Here is a 19,225-nt window from a genome sequence, read left to right as displayed (position 1 = left end):
CAAAATTACGTGCAGTCCCATTTCAATATCGTTATATGAATGATAGATTCATAATTTCATGCATTCCCATTTCAATATCGTTATATGAACGATAGATTCATACTTTCATGCATTCCCATTTCAATATCGTTATATGAGCGATAAATTCATGATTTCATGCATTCCCTTTTCAATATCGTTATATGAGTGATAGATTCATCAATTCATCCATATCCCTTGGTGTTTAATAAGACCTTGTTTATATTGGGGTATAGATCATATACATTTATTTGTTGATTGGTGATAGGAAGTAATTCACGTTTGTTTAAAATTCCATTCGTTAAATTCATGTTTGAGTTTTCTCACTGAGTTACTTGTTGTTGATAGTTCCATGTTAGGAACTTTATAATTTTCCTTATCTTTTTTTTAATAATAGTGTCAGATTTGTTAATATTTAATTTGCGGTTATAAATGAACATTTTATTAATGCAGTTGCTTTGGATGTCTTCACTAATCCAGTCCCAACCCGGCTTCATCTTGTGACAAGCACCAGAAGTGTTGTCAGTGCCTGGTGGGTGGTTGTCATCTTAATCCAGTCCCAACCCGGCTTCATCTTGTGACAAGCACCAGAAGTGTTGTCAGTGCCTGGTGGGTGGTTGTCATCTTAATCCAGTCCCAACCTGGCTTCATCTTGTGACAAGCACCAGAAGTGTTGTCAGTGCCTGGGGGGTGGTTGTCATCTTAATCCAGTCCCAACCCGGCTTCATCTTGTGACAAGCACCAGAAGTGTTGTCAGTGCCTGGTGGGTGGTTGTCATCTTAATCCAGTCCCAACCTGGCTTCATCTTGTGACAAGCACCAGAAGTGTTGTCAGTGCCTGGGGGGTGGTTGTCATCTTAATCCAGTCCCAACCCGGCTTCATCTTGTGACAAGCACCAGAAGTGTTGTCAGTGCCTGGTGGGTGGTTGTCATCTTAATCCAGTCCCAACCTGGCTTCATCTTGTGACAAGCACCAGAAGTGTTGTCAGTGCCTGGGGGGTGGTTGTCATCTTAATCCAGTCCCAACCCGGCTTCATCTTGTGACAAGCACCAGAAGTGTTGTCAGTGCCTGGTGGGTGGTTGTCATCTTATCTGTGTATAATCATGAACAATTGGAGCATAAGTTTATTTAGGATTAAGAACATGTGTAATTAAAATCCATCAAGTGCATGCATAACATTAATATATTCCGATGAATATGGATTGTCACACATGAGCCACAAATGCTTTGTAAAAGATTTCTTTAAACTCGTGAATAGTTACATATTGGACAAGTTGACATTTTTTTTTAAATGGGTTCAAGTTGACCTTGTTAATGATAGTGAACAAGAAAAGCTTTGGAGGCCCTTTGCTGATATAGCATTTCAAATGCAAAAGATTTTTGATGGTGGTCTTGTTGCTGTTCATTAGCAAAAAAGCAAAACTCAAGCTGACAAAACCTATTTATTTTAATTCATCAATGCTTGCCAAAATTGCTTAAATATGAGTTTTATTAAGATAAAACAGTTTTTTCAGGATGCTTTATACACACACAGACTTGCTGTTGATATAAACTGATGTTTATTCAGATATCACATCAAGCACACTCATGAGCGAATGATAACAACGATTTTTTTAGAAGATCACCTGATGTTTAGTAACACCAATTAAAAGGTTCCTGGCACATTTAAAGATGCTCAGGTAAACCAACTAAAGAATATGTGGGACATTGATCTAAAATGTATTTGATTGTGGTTGGAATTGGAGGAACCAGCAAGAAGAATAAAAACATGAAAGTTGTTTCTGGTTACAAAAAGATATTGGGCTTGATGTGTATGTCAAATACCTCTGAGAACAGTGTGAATTTTACACATATGGCAAATATGATTAGGTCAAAGAAACATCACATGGGTATTTACCAATTTACAAAAGTGAATTGCTTAATACCAAGTGATGGATATTTTCCAATGGAATTACTACTTGTGGGTTTAGTCTTCATGGAATTAAGCTTTTCCCAACAATGACTGGGTGATCCAAGTTGTCAGTTACAGAGATTCCAATAGATCCCATCTCTGCCTTCATTCACAGAAATTCCAACAGATCACATGTCTGCCTTCAGTCACAGAAATTCCAACAGATCCCATCTCTGCCTTCATTCACAGAAATTCCAACAGATCACATGTCTGCCTTCAGTCACAGAAATTCCAACAGATCACATGTCTGCCTTCATTCACAGAAATTCCAACAGATCACATGTCTGCCTTCATTCACAGAAATTCCAACAGATAACATGTCTGCCTTCATTCACAGAAATTCCAACAGATCACATGTCTGCCTTCATTCACAGAAAATCCAAAAGATTCAACGAAAGTAGAGATTTTTTAGGGATACCATTGTCTCTTATCATGTGACCAGTGGAGAGAGTTTGCAAACTGAATTCGCCAGGGCTTTACTTAAGGCTTTATCTGGTACCAAGCCCAATGGCAAAGTCAGACTTGTGGGTGTCTAGTGTCTAGTAATAAATAAATAAACACCTTATTTAATTATATTGGTTTAACAGGAAACATTTTTGAATTAGGACAGAATATATTTATAGACGTGTCTTTGTTATTTTTTTATTCAGTGGGTGTGATATTTTGACAAGTTAGGCAGGCAAATTCATGTGATTGAGCTTTCATTTTCTCAAACATTCCAGTAATTATTATTGAATTAAGTCAGATGCCTCCTACAACAAAGATATTTGCTTTCCTAACTTACCACCATTGATCAGGTATGAGATTTTTCAGTGACGTCAAAATAGGATTCTTGGCAGTAAATTTATCAGAAGTCATTAACATTGAATAGCTTGAGGTCTATATGTTGTTTTTATGTTACCACATGCATGTTCTTTAATTTATGGCATTACATTTACAAAATGTTGTTACTTAAAATTTATATTTTGTAGTTTTATTGTTTAATGAAACAATAACCCAATATGCTTTTCTCCTGAACTGCTTCAGGAGCAACGAGTAGCCAAATAGTCTAAAGCGCTCATCTTTATGGATGACTGCCATCTCATGTCTGTCTGTGTGGGTTCAAGTCTTGGGCTCTGCCAAGTGGGTACATGAGAAAGCTTGCCAGTAGCTTCTTGTGGGTCAGTGGTTCTTTCTGGGATTTTCCTGGGTTCTTCCTCCACCATTTATATTGGCCACCATGTATAGTCTATCATGTGCTGAAAAATGGTGTTAAAAACCCTCTAACATCAACAAAAAAAATCCTGAATTGATTCCAGATGTAATCACTGTCATTAATCTAAATATGTGGAGTTTCTAATTTCTAAATGCCTACCTTTAAAGTTTTTGGACCATAAAATAAAACTTACCCCCCCCCCCAATTTGAGCCATTTCTGAATGTTGTGATATTTCAGTTGTAGGTAACAGTATTAAACATAATTTTCATTTAAATATTTACTATTTCTACCAGTAGATTTTGGGTACCTTGTGGGAGGTTTTGGCACTTACTACAAGATCCAGAAAGCTTGATCCAGTAATAGCTATATTTGCCTCTGGTTCAGATTTAAAGCAAGTTATATCAGATGTGCAAGTAATTATACAGACATTTTTGTAGAAGTGTTGTTAATGATTGTGTTGTTAAGTAGTACTGAAAAAAGGTCTTTTTTTCAAAGGCAAAAAATTGGGTGTAAAATATTGTTTAGCTTGGAACTAGAAACACTGATATTTTTTTAGGCCTAAGAGATAATGAGGCAATTAAGTACTCCAATCTTTTTTTAAAATTCCAGATTCACTTGTTAAGTATTATATTTAATTTGCACTGTTTGTTGTTACTTTTTTAAATTTTGTTTTTTATTTCATTATATGCTATTGTAATATAACATTGTATGTTGGACTTAACCTTGTCCAAAATCAGTTTATTGTCTACTTGATTTGAATTTTGACTTTTTTCAATTCTACAGACATTTAACACATAGCTAAAATATTCTCTATGTTTATCGGTTTAACATTACGATTATTATTAATATTAGTAATCATGTTTATGTGGGTCTGGGTCTAGGTTACTGGGATTCCCCTGGTATATTTGATGTAGCCCAGGTTCTATATTATAATTTTAGTAACAGACTTTCTAATTATAACTAACATTTTTATCTTGTAAACATTTAGAACCTTCCTGATTGAAATTTTCCATTTATTAGAAAATGCTAATTGTGACTTGAGGTTAAGTAGGGTACTATATAATCTTGTTACTAAAGAAAACATTTATTCATTCTTTAAGATCTAGCAGAATCAGTGTATTATTGTTGTGTCCAGTTGTTCATTTGGGCTGGAATTTATTTCTTCAAATTATTTAACTAAAGTGATTTTTCTCTGGAAATACAGAGTGCTCATTAACAAATAAGATTCTTGGACAGAGACGTACATGCACTAGGATTTATAGTGAATTCAAAGCTGCATTTATATTACTCTGATTTAATAAGATACTTTTGGCACAAATCCACAATACAGTCCACCACAGATACATCAACACTTTTGGTGTTGGACTTAATTTGGAGTTCCACTAAAGTTTATTCAGAACTTTTATTATTAGAACTTGTGTTGGTAACACTAGGATTGTGTTGGGATTTAATTTTAAATACCTTAAGTTCTTTATTTTCTTTTTCACTTGGATTGTAAGAATTAAATTATTTGTTGAATTTTACACAGCTTGTTGCTTTTCACTCTTTTCTGTTAATTATTTTAAGACCATATATTCGTAATACACTATATGCATGAAAATTGTTTTTTCTCAAGCTTACAGTTGTCAGTTGCCAAGTTGAATGATATAAGGTACACTTGGGCCTTTTTTCTTTCTTGCTTGCCATTTCTACTCAAAAAGTTCTGCAGATATGTCAAAAAGAACAATTATCAGGAAGTTTTATTGAGATTTTGAAGTAAAGACATTGCATGTACTTCTTGAAGAATGTGTTGCCAGTTTCACCATATCCTTGTTCCATTTATAGTGTGTTGGCCACCCAAAAATCAAGAAAAGTAGCAAAGATAAAATAAAGTTATGTTTAACATGATACAAAGGCACAAAAGCTGGCAGCAGTTTTAAACTGTCTCATTTTTCTCAAACCATTTTGAGCCTTGGCTACAAATCTATGTTGTCATTTTTATGGGTTTTTTTTCTCTCAAGGTTTTGGAAGAAAATATTTCTCTACTTGAAATCTATATACATTTGCAGTATGCTCCATTGTTTGGGGTGATTATTAAATTTCTGTTGATTGGAGTTCAAAGCTGATGTTTTCTTTCACTTCTTTTAAAGTAAACTATATACACTCATATATACAAAAGCTTTCATTCTCTCCAAATTCTCTGTCCTTTTTTTTAAATTACCAGTATGTTCTGATTCCTAGTGATCGTTTACTTTTGAGAGATGAATGTAACTACACCTCACTGCACTGGTGTAAAATCCATTCAGAAATCAAGGAATTTATTTCCAAACATGAAATATAACAAAAAATAGTGAGAAAATACAAATATTCAAAACCATATCCTCTAATAAGCATGAGTGATTGACAGTAGCAAAGAAAACTGATATTAGTCACACCATTCGACAACCATCTATCAGTTGTGATTTGGGCACTGAAGTTTGATCCTTTCATACTGGAAATTGTAAAAGTGAATGAATTGATGAATAAGAAGTCAATTATAAAAAGATTGATGTTTAATTGGTGACAATTCCCTTTAAGTTTAGATCTTCTCATGTTACATATAAAGTGCAGTGAAGCAAATTACATTCACAGATTTTGCTTTAATTGCACTTTTATTTCCTTGAGCAATTTAGGTGACTATGAATTTGAATTCAGCTGTTTTAAAAAAAAATCCAACAGTATGTACCATGTACTATTTATGATTACTACATATCAACACGAAAATTCAAGAGTATGTACCATGTACTATTTATGATGACTACATATCAACACGAAAATTCAACAGCATGTACCATGTACTATTTGTGATTACTATATATCAACATGAAAATTCGACAGTATGTACCATGTACTATTTATGGTTACTACATATCAACATAACAATTCAACAGTATGTACCATGTACTATTTATGGTTACTATATATCAACATGAAAATTCAACAGCATGTACCATGTACTATTTATGGTTACTAGATATCAGCATAACAATTCAACAGTATGTACCATGTACTATTTATGGTTACTAGATATCAACATAACAGTTCAACAGTATGTACCATGTACTGTTTATGGTTACTACATATCAACATAACAATTCAACAGTATGTACCATGTACTATTTATGGTTACTACATATCAACACAAAAATTCAACAGCATGTACCATGTACTATTTGTGATTACTATATATCAACATGAAAATTCAATTGCTATATATCAACATGAAAATTCAACAGTATGTACCATGTACTATTTGTGATTACTATATATCAACATGAAAATTCAACAGCATGTACCATATACTATTTAAGATTACTATATATCAACATAAAAATTCAACAGCATGTACCATGTACTATTTGTGATTACTGTATATCAACATGAAAATTCAACAGTATGTACCATGTACTATTTATGGTTACTACATATCAACATAACAATTCAACAGTATGTAACATGTACTATTTATGAATTTAATGGCATAATACTCCTAGAAGTTTGTCAAAATCATTTACTGACCTTGTACCATTTGTATTCATGTTCCGAATAGCAATTTCTTTATTACAGGTCATGACTGAGAATGGAAGAACCAGGGGCTTTGGCTTTGTGCGCTTCAGTTCACCTGAAGAGGCAACTAAGGCTATGACTGAGATGAACGGTCGCATTGTGGTAGCAAAGCAGTTGTATGTGGCTTTAGCTCAGCGTAAAGAGGACCGCAAGGCCCACCTTGCCTCCCAGTACATGCAGCGGATAGCCAGCATGAGGATACAGGTAGTGCACGAAGGAAACCTTTGGCAAATATTCAGTTTTTTACTTTTGCATACCTTTGCAGCTTTTACTTGAACAATTCTGGGACTAATTTTACAAATTACAACAGGAGATAATTGCATTTTGGCTCTACTGTAATAGTTTGTGGAAACTGTCTTTAGCTAGACATGCACAGTAATAACTAGAAATTGTGCTGAATACATCTAAGAGCGGTCATTTGTAGACAGGTTTCATTGTATAGTGAATTACGTCTACATCACCAGACATGGGGCATTCTATGTGGATAATATTGTACGGTAAATCACGTCAGTATTGAAATGTACAGGGCAGTGCATGCATTATTGGTCATTCCATAGAAGTTTAACTGGACAGTGACTTAGAGATGCTATCAGCATCTCAGAATGTGAAAATCACACAATAATGTCATGAATTTTTAAACTTGGAAATCAGTCAAATGTGGGAACAACTACAAATTAGTTCAGATTTTGGACTTATAAAATGATTCTGGGTAATATAAAACTTATTTACTGTTTAGATAAACTGGATATAAAGCATAAACAAAAATGAATTAGAAAGTGAGGATAATTATTTGATCAAAATACTTGTCGGTTTCAATATATACATATGTACATTAATACTAAAGCATGCATGCTTGGAAATATCGCTCATTTTCATATTACCAGAAGGTGGATCAAGCGTAGCTGGGAGGAAAATTGTTGGTTGCTTCAGAATAAAGAAAGTGAAGGATGAAGTGAAATCTGTAGCAAAATGGAGGATGATAATTGTAAAACGGTATCAGATACCAGGTTAGATGAATCAAGAAAGAAGAAACCAAATTTCATTCAAAGTTTCAGAAATGTTTTTACAGTAATGGAGCTCATTGTATTCCGGTTGATGCACACTCATCATGACACCTGTGTTTGCGATCATTTTTTATGTATATTACTCATATCTGTCCATTCATTTATGAAGCACACTCTCGTTTGTCTTGCATTTCTTTTTACATAACACGGTAGTCATCTGAAGATGCATATGTCAACAGATTAGTGTGCATATTCATTTTTTTGTAGAATTTTTGCCTCTTGTTTTAGCTTAATGCATTGTATGAGACAATCATGTTAGCACACTAAGTCCACATGCTTTTTATGGATTTTAATAAAACCTTGGTAAACATTTTGGTCATCACCTGATAATGAGCATATCAATAAATCACTTGCATACACAAGTTTTCTTCCAGTTAACGCTGTCGTTTGTCTTGCGGCTCATTAGATCAACTATATAAGTCATGCATTTTGTTTTATGCCAACTTGGTACATGCATTATGGTTATCATCAAAAGACAAACCTGTTGAAAAACGAGTGTGGTCTTGTTTTTAAGAGTTATTGCCCATTTCGTTGCAGTTGGATGTTTTGTGTTATGCAGTTATCTGGGTGTGACTATTATTGCAGACTTTAATGCAGACTTAAAATATTAGGGCATATTATGATCCTGATTATGAGTGTTGACAAATCATTGTACTCCTAATATTGTCAGCTTTTTTTTACCAATGATTCATCTGAATCATGGGTAGAGATGGGATGCAGGATAGCTGTGGGGAAACTATTGTAAGCAAATTGTTCACTGTTACTCTAACTTATGTTGACAGGTAGAAGAAAAAAAACTTAAGCTCTGACCTGTAATGATTCAATGTGCAAAACAAGTCCCTGACAATTATGTGCTCTAATACTGCACACAAAATAATTGAAGAGGAGAGTGTCCCAGCTTGAAGGCATTCCCATTTATATAAAATAATGACCTTATTTAAAGAGGGTAACACAATTAGCTAACAACTAATCTACCTTGAGCCCCTCATACAAAAGAATTTATTTATTTTAGCTGCATCTCTGAAGCCACTGGCTATTTTGGGTTTGGAAGAAGGAAATAGAGTTGGCATTTCTAATCTCAACTGGAATACTATTCCAGAGCAAAGTTCCAGAGTATTGGAAACTTTTTTAAAATAATTCCTTACTTGGTTTGGGAAGTTTATACTGTTTGGTAGACATGGATCGCAGGTGGGGAGTATTACCAGGTAGCCTATACTGGAATAGTGATTGTAAATATTCAGGAGCACTATTATTGGATATCCTGTACATTAATTTGGCTTTCCTCAAACAGATTCAGTCTTTAATAGGTAATATTTTTTACTTACCAGCTAAATTTTCTTTGCTTTCTTTCTGGATTGATATTAGCCCAAATGCTCTTTTTAAAAAAAGATGTGCCAGCTTTGCTATGTTTGTATCACCCCCTACTGTATTACATTAGTCTAAATAGGGTTATATGTAACTGTTATTAAATAGTTTTCTGTGCCTTTCAGGGAGAAAATGTCTTATCCTACTGAAAAGCCATAACCTTGAATTGACTTTACTGATATGTTTGATATGTTCAGTCCAATAGGTTGTTATCTATCAGAACACCAAGCAGTCTATCATGACAGACCATTTGCAGATTGTTATCCTTCCATGTCAGACATAGTTCATCACTATCAAGATTTATCTTTTTTTGCCATGCAGAGAAAAGTAATATTTCAGTTTCACCAGCATTTACCACTGAGCCATTGCATGTGCACCAGTTTTTCACTTTATTTAGTGCATTCTGTAAAGAAATTTCGAGTTCATTCTATGTTTTGGATGTCTGACAATGTTGTGTCATTTGCATAGAGCTCTGTAGATGATATTGAGTCTCTTAGTAAAAGTGGTTGGTCATTAATAAATAAAATAAATAGTAATGGACCTAGAATTGAGCCTTGTGGTACTCCATATCTAATTGTTCCAGGTTCAGACAGAACATTATTTATGTAAACATGTTGTGTTCTCTCACTTAAGTATGAAGTAAACAATCTATTTGTTCTTTCACCACGTTGGTAGATTTTCAGTTTCTTAAATGAATTTTATGATCCACCCTGTCAAAAGCTTTCCCGAAATCTACAAAAACAGATCATATTATTCTACCTCGGTCACGTGCTTGAAGCCATTTATCAGTTAGGGAGATCAAGGCAGTCTCATGAATGTTTCTGTCTAAAGCCTGATTGAATAGTGTGTAAGAGCAAGTGTTTAGTTAAATATGACATGAGTGAAACATGGACATGTTTTTCAATCAATTTTGACAAGTTTGATAGTATTGAAGCTGACCAAATTTGACATAAATAATCCTTGTTTAAAAGCTTTCACTGTTGAGAAATGGTGCTGATGCATAATCAGATATTAAACAGATGTCTTCAAACAGTTTTCAATCCTAAATAAATGGAAGAATTCTCAACAGGGGGCATTTTAATGACCCAGATGCTTTTGCCAACTGTTATTGCATTTGAGTAGATGTCTGGCCTGTTTATGTTTCCCATTTAAATCCTGGAACAGCCCTTAGCAGTTGTATGAAGATTTATGTGTTAGGTTAGGGGTTGTCCATTAATTATGTCAACAAAATAGGGGGAGGGGGTTTGAAGATGTGATGTGATGTGATGTGACTTTTATTTTTTTACATAGCTTTAACAATTTTTCAGTCATATCGCTACGATGTCTGCAATGTGGCAGTTTATAGTGATGTCTAGTACTGGGGCATCATGCCGCAGACATGTAGCATGATGTCCCACCCAGTCACATTATCCTGACACCAAGCCGACCAGTCCTAACACTAACCTCTTAATGCTGAATGCCAAGCGAGGCAGCTGTTAGTACCATTTTTTAAGTCTCTGGTATGACTCGGCCAGGGATCGAACCCACGACCTCCCGCATCCGAGGTGGACAGGGTTTGAAGAAGTTTGACAATTGTTGACATGGGGGAGGGGGGAGTTCAAGATAAATTGATGTCAACAATGTTATTTTTTACAATAAATCAAAAAATAGGAAATTAGTCGGTGCATTAGTATGGCACACACTGACACTCACCCGTCAACATCCCACCAGTTTAATCCTAAACCGGTTGAGCTCTTGCCAAGGAAGTCATAGTCTTGCATCATATTTTGTTTTTATTCAATGTAGATTGTAGACTGTAGACAGATTTTTAAGGGAAGCTGTTACTAAATTCAAAAACTGCACTGAGCCATAGATATCTAAATAGTATAGCTATCCATGGACTTGTATTAAATAGCATCTATGTTATATGTATAGATGCTATATATATTGAAGTCCATGAGCTATCCCTCCGAGAAATCTGTTAAACAAGTAAAAAATAATGTATTAAAATTTATTTGTAGACCTTTCAATTTCCATATTCTATTTTTAGCATAAAAGCCAGCCATATAAAATATTGTTAGTTTGTATGGGGGGGGGGTAAAATTTTATTAGGGGGGTCACTGAAAGTTTGACAGTTGTTGACAAAGGGGGAAGGGCGGGTAAAAAATTGCCTAAAATTGTTGACATAATTAATGGACATCCCCTTAGTGGAATATTTATTTGGTATCTTGAACATAGCATGTGTCTGGCTTAAGGATGCATATTCTTAAGATAAATGCTATTTTCAGATGGTCATTTGAAGTTTGTTTTAAATACACTTGTCGTTTGTTTAAATTTGACAGGACTCTGTATGTTTTTATTTAGACTCAACAGATGGGCCAGATGTTCCAAGCTGGTGGAGCAGGATACTTCGTACCAACAATGCCGCAGGCTGCCCAACGAGGTTTCTTTACGCCACAGACAATGCCGCAGATGAGAGCTGGACCTCGCTGGCCGACAGTTAGACCCAACCAGCCTGCAGCCCAGAGTAAGAATTTGGGCTAGTTATTTTTATCTTGTTTGTTTTTCAGCCAATGGGGTTGGGTGTGTGTCGCCTGTGAATTGTGAAACAAAAAGTGTCAAATATCTGGTGTTCATGTCAATAATAATTAAAATGTTTTCTTCTCGGTTTTTTGAAAATAACAGGGCTGTTACACTTTTCTGCAATATTGCCTGCATAAGTATTGTGGATTTAGTATTTACTTTTCTGGTATAGGTGTCAGTGTTTGAAAGTTACATCTTGTAGGTCACTTGTTATCATTACTCTGGGTCAGAATATAATACATGTCAAATGTTGACTCCCAAGCTGTGAAATGAAACTCCTGACCGTGAAAAGTAAGCTTTTTTGGTTAAGTTTTTATCTTTATTTTAACTTAGAAAGATAAGAGTTTGACATTGTTGCCCTTTGTCTCTGTGCCAGGACGTACTGCTCTCACCAGTGTGCCTCCCAAACAACAACAACAAGGCCCATACAAAATACCAAGGCAGCCTCCAATGCGCAATGTACCACAGGTAGGGCTAATCTGAATATATTCTCCACTTTTTTGTTTTCCGCTAGGCATGCGGTAAGAGCTGATGGAGAAGTGCTCAATATTTATGGCAGGGCATTTGTGTATTGCAATAGAGATGGTAATGTTAAGACATTTCTGATTTAGTTTAAATTTTCATTAAGAAGCTAAAAAAAATTAAATGCTTCATTTCGAGGTGTATCCATTTTTTTCATACAGCTGATTTGTTTCATCTTTATAAATTGAAAGTTATTTGAAATTGGGGGTGAAATTTGATGAACTCTTACAGTTACAGTTGAAGGTGGCTCCATCTTGTTGGTCTGTTTATTTTCAAGTTCAAGGTTACAGCTCAGTATTTTAAGTTTTCTCTCGGTTTCTGTCCGCTCATAACATGGAAGACATTTGTGATTAAAGTGGCACTTAAGTCAAGAAGGAGATCATTCTAAAAGGAAGAACAGTAAAAGGTTTGTCAACAGCTGTTGACGGACACCTTAAGATAAATAATCTTGGAAAATATTAAAGGGCAGTAGCTTCTGACAAAACCATTAATATTCTTGCATTCTGATGTTATGCAAAGTATTGAATATTGTATAGAAGATTACAATCGTAACACCAAATTAAGAAAGCTATAAGGCAAATTTCAAGATCATGTATAGTAAAGTGCGTGTACATGTCATTAAGTATCTGAATAGTTTTAGCAATTTATATTTCCTAAATATTTCACTTCCAGCAAATGGTTTTTGTGTCACTAGGATATGAAGTGTTTTGCAAAGAGGAAAATTTATCTATCTTAAAACTTTATTTAAAATTCTTTAAACTTTTAATTTTCTTAATCTTTATATCACCTGATCATCCATCATGTATTTTCCATCCATTGTTCATCAACAATTGCTACTTTTAAGTTTTAAAAGAAAATGGCTTCACTGGTTAATAATAAAATTGGGACAGAGCATAATGGCCTTTCAAGTTACATCAATCTGCCTAAAGTATAGCTACCCATGCTAAAAGCAAAGAATAATTAAAATGTCTTTTCCAAAACAGCTGAACTGAATTAGACAAGCTGGACAGAATACATCCTGTCATGATCCTGATTTGCAATTAAATTTGGATATCATTACTAAATTAAACGTGGATACAAAATTACTATTTAAGTGGAAAGGCTTTAGTCAGCTCATCATAAAATGCCTAACAAAATTTGACCAAATTTTCCAGACCAATTCTTTGCCGAGAACTTTAAAAGCTATATAAATTGTGTTAATTGGCGATCAAATGTGTTCATCATTGCTGAAAAGTGTAAATCCTTTAAACAAGTTGTTTTCATAAATAGAATTGCAGAAAGCACTCTAGCATGAAGGACTTGATAGAAAGGATGCCATTCTACCTGTCAGTTTAGCTTCGGTTACTAAATATGTTAAACAGGTGTCATCCAGGATAAAGATATTGGGTCCATTAAGGCCTCTTGTACTTTTTTATTATCTCGCCATGTTTTTGTTGTTGTCCAAACAAACAATGTTCTTTATCTTGTTAATTCTTTATTAGACACAGCAACAACAAAACCCACCTCAGGCTGTGGTTGTCCAGGGTCAGGAGCCTTTGACCTCCCATATGTTGGCCTCAGCTCCTCTCCAGGAGCAGAAACAGATGCTGGGTGAGCGTCTCTTCCCACTGATCCAGCGCATGTACCCCGACCTAGCTGGAAAGATAACTGGAATGTTGTTGGAAATAGACAACTCTGAGCTGCTGCACATGCTCGAGTCTTCCGAGTCATTGAAAGCAAAGGTAAAGTCATGCACATTTCTTTTCTGTGGCTGGTATTGCTTGTTTTAAAGTAAATACTTTCTGAGGTTTCCTGTTGTTTTTTTTAAGTAAGAACTATTTCTGGCCTTATTAAGTTGTAATAATATAGCAAGAAAATATCCCATTTGTAAGGACCGGTACAAGCCATACCAAGTACCTTGGATATTTTATGCTCTATAATTTTTTATGAAAACGTGTGCCGGGTCATGCTGATTTTTTTTAATATAAATTTTTTAAATGGTGTCCATCAAAGCAATGCATTTTCAGGACAAAATTGATATTGAACCCATTAAAATTTGAGTGTATCGCATGATGGGAAAGATGATTTTATTTTAAAGGATTATGTCAAGTTGAGAGACGGCAATCAGCCATTGAGCTCTGTAGGTTTTGGAATTTGTGAAAATGTAAGCTACAATGCAACACAGACAGTTGTGCTACATTAAAGGTTACCCTTCCACAATGTGAGCTCAATGCTGCCATGTCACCATCTATAAATAGACCAAACTGGCCAGTGTATCATTAATAAAATGTGCATCCCATGAATTGTAATCATAATCATATAAACTTGCAATTATTGCAAATATCCAAGTACCATCAATTTCTTACATCATTATAAAGACTGAAACGGTAAAGTACATCAAACCAACTATTTTCCATACCCAAAGACTGAAATTAACCAGAATTCTAAATATCGAGAATTTCAGATAAAATGGTATATCCGTACAAGAGAGTTAGGCATTATGGATACAATTGCAGTTAGAACGTCTGAAAGTAGGCTACTACTTAGCCCAATTGCTGTGGTATATTGTCATAAATAGAGACCTGCTGACAAGGAATTGGCAATCATTACCAAGTTTTTTTTCTATCCTTGTTCCATAATGTATATATTGGTTCAGTATGGAGGCGAGTTTGTGGTCTTTGATGACTTTGATTGTAGTTGAAGCTGTACAATGAATGTTTATCAACCATGTTCATCGAGAATGATAAGAAAATATTCTTCATGTGATGTTATCAGATGCATGCGTGTCAACATTGATAACGACCTTATGAAAACTGCAGTGAGAGCAGTTTGGTACAAACTGAATTTAAAGATGAAAACTAAAAATACTTGAATAGAAACAATAAATTCCCATTCTGCAACTTGAGAATCATTTAAATTGTACAGTAAAACCATGTATGAATATAAACAAATAAAATTCATGAACCATTTGTCTAGTATTCCCTGTACCTTTCTTTTTTTTCTTGGAATCATTCTCATTTCTTGTATAACATTTTACCATTTCAGGTTGATGATGTTATTGCTGTACTACAGGCTCACGAAGCCAAGAAGGCTGCCGCCCAACAAGCAGCTGGAAAGGGCCGTCCAGACGCAATATAAAACATGGCACTGTGGTGCACTTCCCAATAGGGCTTAATATTTCTGTTTCATTGATCATTTAATAAAACTGTGGGACAGCTATCTTGAACCATGGAAAATATTTATATCAACCTATACTCTTGCGAGATTGTCTTTTTAACAGCAACTGATATTCTTCCATGTAATATTGTCAGATCAATTTTTCATAATTTGTTACGGCTAAAGATCAGTTGCATGCATTTCTGTAGGCACCAGATGATATTGTGTATTTGTTGCCTTCAAATCCTTTGAATGGAAAAATTGATTTGAAAATGTCGTTGAAAAATTCTGTTCTTGGATCCAAATTTTAGAATAGTTGCCTGTTGGGAAGTCGTGGAAACTCTCACACCAATTACAAAAAAGGATGAAAATACCCCCCCGTCATAAAATATCTTGTGTAATTTAGAGATGTATTAAAAGTACCATAAGCAGGTACTGTGTACGTTTGTGTAAATGCACAATGACAAAAAAATCAAGCAGTATTCTGTGGTCAGAAAATTTCTTAATTTAAACATTACCCCTGATATTGAAAGTATGAGGAAAGAATTAAAAATCACAAAAAAAATAGCAAAACATTAAAAAATTGTAACATTTTTTTTTTTACTTTTCATTTAGCACTTGTTGTGTATGTATGTTCAGAAGTGTCTGAAGGCTGTTTGAAGAAAGAAAATTGAGAAGAGGGATAATTTACTTGTATTAATTGAGCTTAAAATTGCCATTGTACATGACGGGGTTTTGTTTAATGTAAGATAATTTTCAGCCTTCCCCTTTAACCTTCATTTTATTTGAAATAAAAGTTTAAATAAAATTGTGCCTTTTCTTTCTTTTTCCCCACTGGTGTCTTGTTGATTATATAAAGGTAAAGATTTTCGTGTCCTTTGGATCAGTGTTAAAAAGTTCTGTCTTGGCATAACCACAGGTAAGCAACATAGTTTCATAAATGCATGGAAAAGGTGAAAATAACTATTCAGGGAAAATTAAGAACTCGCATCAGATTTCAGCTCTTGAATATTTTAAGCCATCGACAGAAGCCCTGCAAGCTACCATTGCTGAAGCATTGTCAAGTTTTCTTGTTGAACACTATCTACCTTTATCAGCTGGAGACCATGCTAAACATTTGTTCCTATAAATATTCCCGGACTAGAAGATAACTTTACGAATTCATGTCAGAATTCACTAATCCCTATTTTCACTAATTGTGAGCCTGGAGGGCTGGCAGCTGTATGGATTGATCTCATTGGTGAGGTATGGGTTGGATTTGGGAGAGAGGTGGGTGTATAATTCTGTGACCCAACTTGTTCACCAATAGAGTTTTACATAGGTGGGGTGGGGAATGGAACTTGAGCCCTGACCTGTAATTTGTTGGTGTATATGAACATGGAATTAATTGACAAGTGTATGCTTAAATGCTGATGAACAGAATTTGACCAGGAAAGATTTCCAACTTGAAAGACTTCCAGATTTATATAAAGGATGTGCTCTTCCATAGATAATACTGTTTTTACTAGCAATGATAATTCATTTAAAACCACTTTCTTAGTTGCTATACAGAATTTAATCAACTTGGACAGAAACTTTTGGTGTAAAGGCCTTTCACTATTAGACAGATGATGCCGGCGTTCAGATATGCATGAAGCAATATACCAGACTTATTGAAATAGTTTTCACAACTTTGCAATCAACAGCATTAGAAGCAGTTGCACCTTAAGGCTTGGATAATTTAGCTGACTGTTCTTGAATTTTGGCTTCTGCCTGGAAAAGCCCTTGATCAATTGAATGAAATTTTGTACCTTAGTGGAATATTTATTTGGTATCTTGAACATCACATATATCTGGCTTAAATATGCATATTCTTAAGATAAAAGCTATTTTCATATGTCTATTTGAAGTTTGTGTTTAATACATTAGTGAATTGTTTAAAATTTGCCAGAACTGTTTTTATTTAGACTCAACAGATGGGCCAGATGTTCCAAGCTGGTGGAGCAGGATACTTCGTACCAACAATGCCGCAGGCTGCCCAACGAGGTTTCTTTACGCCACAGACAATGCCGCAGATGAGAGCTGGACCTCGCTGGCCGACAGTTAGACCCAACCAGCCTGCAGCCCAGAGTAAGAGTTTGAGCCAGTTATTTTTATCATTGTTTTTTAGCCTAGGGGTAGGGTGTGTGCCACCTGCAAATTGTGAAACAGATGTTCCAAGGTGGTGGAGCCGGATCATTTCTACCAACAATGCCAGTGACTGCCCAGCAAGGTTTCTTTACACCACATACAATTCCCTCAGTAAGAGATGGCCCTCATTGGCCCACAGTTCAACCTGCAGCTCATAGTAAGAACTTTGGTATTATCATCATTTTTTCCTCTTTGGGGAATGGATGGTATCACCAGTGAATTATGAGATTCAGGTGTAAAATTTCTGGTGTTGAGATGAGATGAAGATATTGCTATGATAGGTGTTTGTAAGTCCCAGATCTCTGACATAATTTGCTATAAATGAGATACAGTAAACAACCCAGTCTTGTTGGCCTTAATAGCATCATAATGCTGTTCACATCAGGTAATACACCAAATTACACCGAACTATTTGAGTCTCACCTGCGTAAGAATTGTGAGATATATTTTTCTGGCACTGGTGTCAATAATGCTAAAGTATTGCATTGCAATTCTTTGGATGTGGAGTCACCATTACTCATTTCTGGTACTGCTAGCAACAGTGTTTCAGTGTTGCATTACAGTTTATTTTTTTTAATAGTTTTAATCGTATTGTATTAAAGTGGTTGATATTTATTCTTTATTTGTTGCAGCATTTGACTGACACTTTGGCTATACATTTCCATACATCTAATTCTTATATATGGATATGTTAAGAGTTTCTGCCCAATTGTATACAGCTGAAACTGATTAGATATTGTTTCTTTTTGGTGTATGAACTTTCTTTGCGATATTGAATGAAGTTATCTGTGTGCAATGGTTGATAATTGTTAGTGGATTAAGATCATAATCCTTAATCTTCCAACATACTGTTTTGTTTAAAATGGAAAACAATGGGAAACAAAACTGACAATATCCATGGATGGGAGCATTGTACAGTCCCTATGCATGAATGCATTGTGAGCTGTTGACATGAGTAAAATGAATGAGTGTTAGAAATATACCAGACTTTCATTAAATATCCATGCTTTATTTAGATAACAGTGTTTACAGGTATTGACAGATGTGTAATTCTTAATCAGGTTATATTAATCCAGGAAGAGCTTCAATCCTTAATCTAGTTAAATTATCCAATAAGAGAAACTTGATAATCCATAATCCAGTCACAGCTGTTCATTTGGTTCGGAATTTTCAATTAATCATTAGATCATATTTGGGAAAAAGGGAACAGCAAGGATGAAAAACTCGTGCACATTTGCTTTCACATACACAGTAAAAACAGATTTTATGGTACACAAACTACCCCAAAGGTGTTGTAATTGTTTGAGCAGGGGCAACATGCTATTCAGTGGGGTTGACAGTTTTTATATTTGACCCAGGTTTATTTTTGAAGAGGAAGTTACACAAGTATACAAGTAGTTGTAGCAATGGCTGCTTCATTTGTGCATCTTCATATCTAAGAATAAACATTCTTTTTTTTTTGTATCTCGTGATGTACTGATTAGTACCTAGGATAATAACCTACAGATCAGCAATCCTAACCTGTCAATACAAGTCAGTCATTTGTCCTCTATTTGAAATTCCAATGAGCACTGTGCTAATCTTATCCCATGCAATGTTTGTCCATTATTCTCTGACACCTAATTTGCAAAGCTGGACTTAATAAGAGGAGGATGGCT

At 34.9% G+C, this 19,225-nt stretch overlaps 2 protein-coding genes across 9 annotated transcripts in view; both read left to right on the top strand.

Annotated features, from left to right (window-relative positions):
* LOC149787231 (polyadenylate-binding protein 4-like) overlaps nucleotides 1-16,206 on the top strand; it is a 48,845-nt gene extending 32,639 nt beyond the window's left edge. For 6 of the 7 annotated variants that reach the window (XM_089977737.1, XM_089977731.1, XM_089977736.1 and 3 more), the window contains 5 exons: nucleotides 6,751-6,954; nucleotides 11,523-11,685; nucleotides 12,118-12,209; nucleotides 13,745-13,984; nucleotides 15,288-16,206. In XM_089977737.1, the coding sequence (XP_089833863.1) occupies nucleotides 6,751-6,954; nucleotides 11,523-11,685; nucleotides 12,118-12,209; nucleotides 13,745-13,984; nucleotides 15,288-15,380 (792 nt within the window). In that variant the 3' untranslated portion in view covers nucleotides 15,381-16,206. Of the gene's footprint in view, nucleotides 1-6,750; nucleotides 6,955-11,522; nucleotides 11,686-12,117; nucleotides 12,210-13,744; nucleotides 13,985-15,287 lie in introns of those variants that run through there. The other variant, XM_089977738.1, reaches the window with a different exon arrangement.
* A 146-nt stretch (nucleotides 16,207-16,352) lies between these two features.
* Nucleotides 16,353-19,225, top strand: part of LOC149787230 (uncharacterized) — a 56,993-nt gene continuing 54,120 nt past the window's right edge. For both annotated transcript variants that reach the window (XM_089977730.1, XM_089977729.1), the window contains exon 1: nucleotides 16,353-17,507. In XM_089977730.1, the coding sequence (XP_089833856.1) occupies nucleotides 17,354-17,507 (154 nt within the window). In that variant the 5' untranslated portion in view covers nucleotides 16,353-17,353. The remainder of the gene's footprint in view (nucleotides 17,508-19,225) is intronic.

Source organism: Sinohyriopsis cumingii, chromosome 12 (assembly GCF_028554795.1).
Source record: "Sinohyriopsis cumingii isolate HCF-2022 chromosome 12, ASM2855479v2, whole genome shotgun sequence".
NCBI lineage: Eukaryota > Metazoa > Mollusca > Bivalvia > Unionida > Unionidae > Sinohyriopsis > Sinohyriopsis cumingii.
This window is presented reverse-complemented; position numbering and strand designations above follow the sequence as displayed.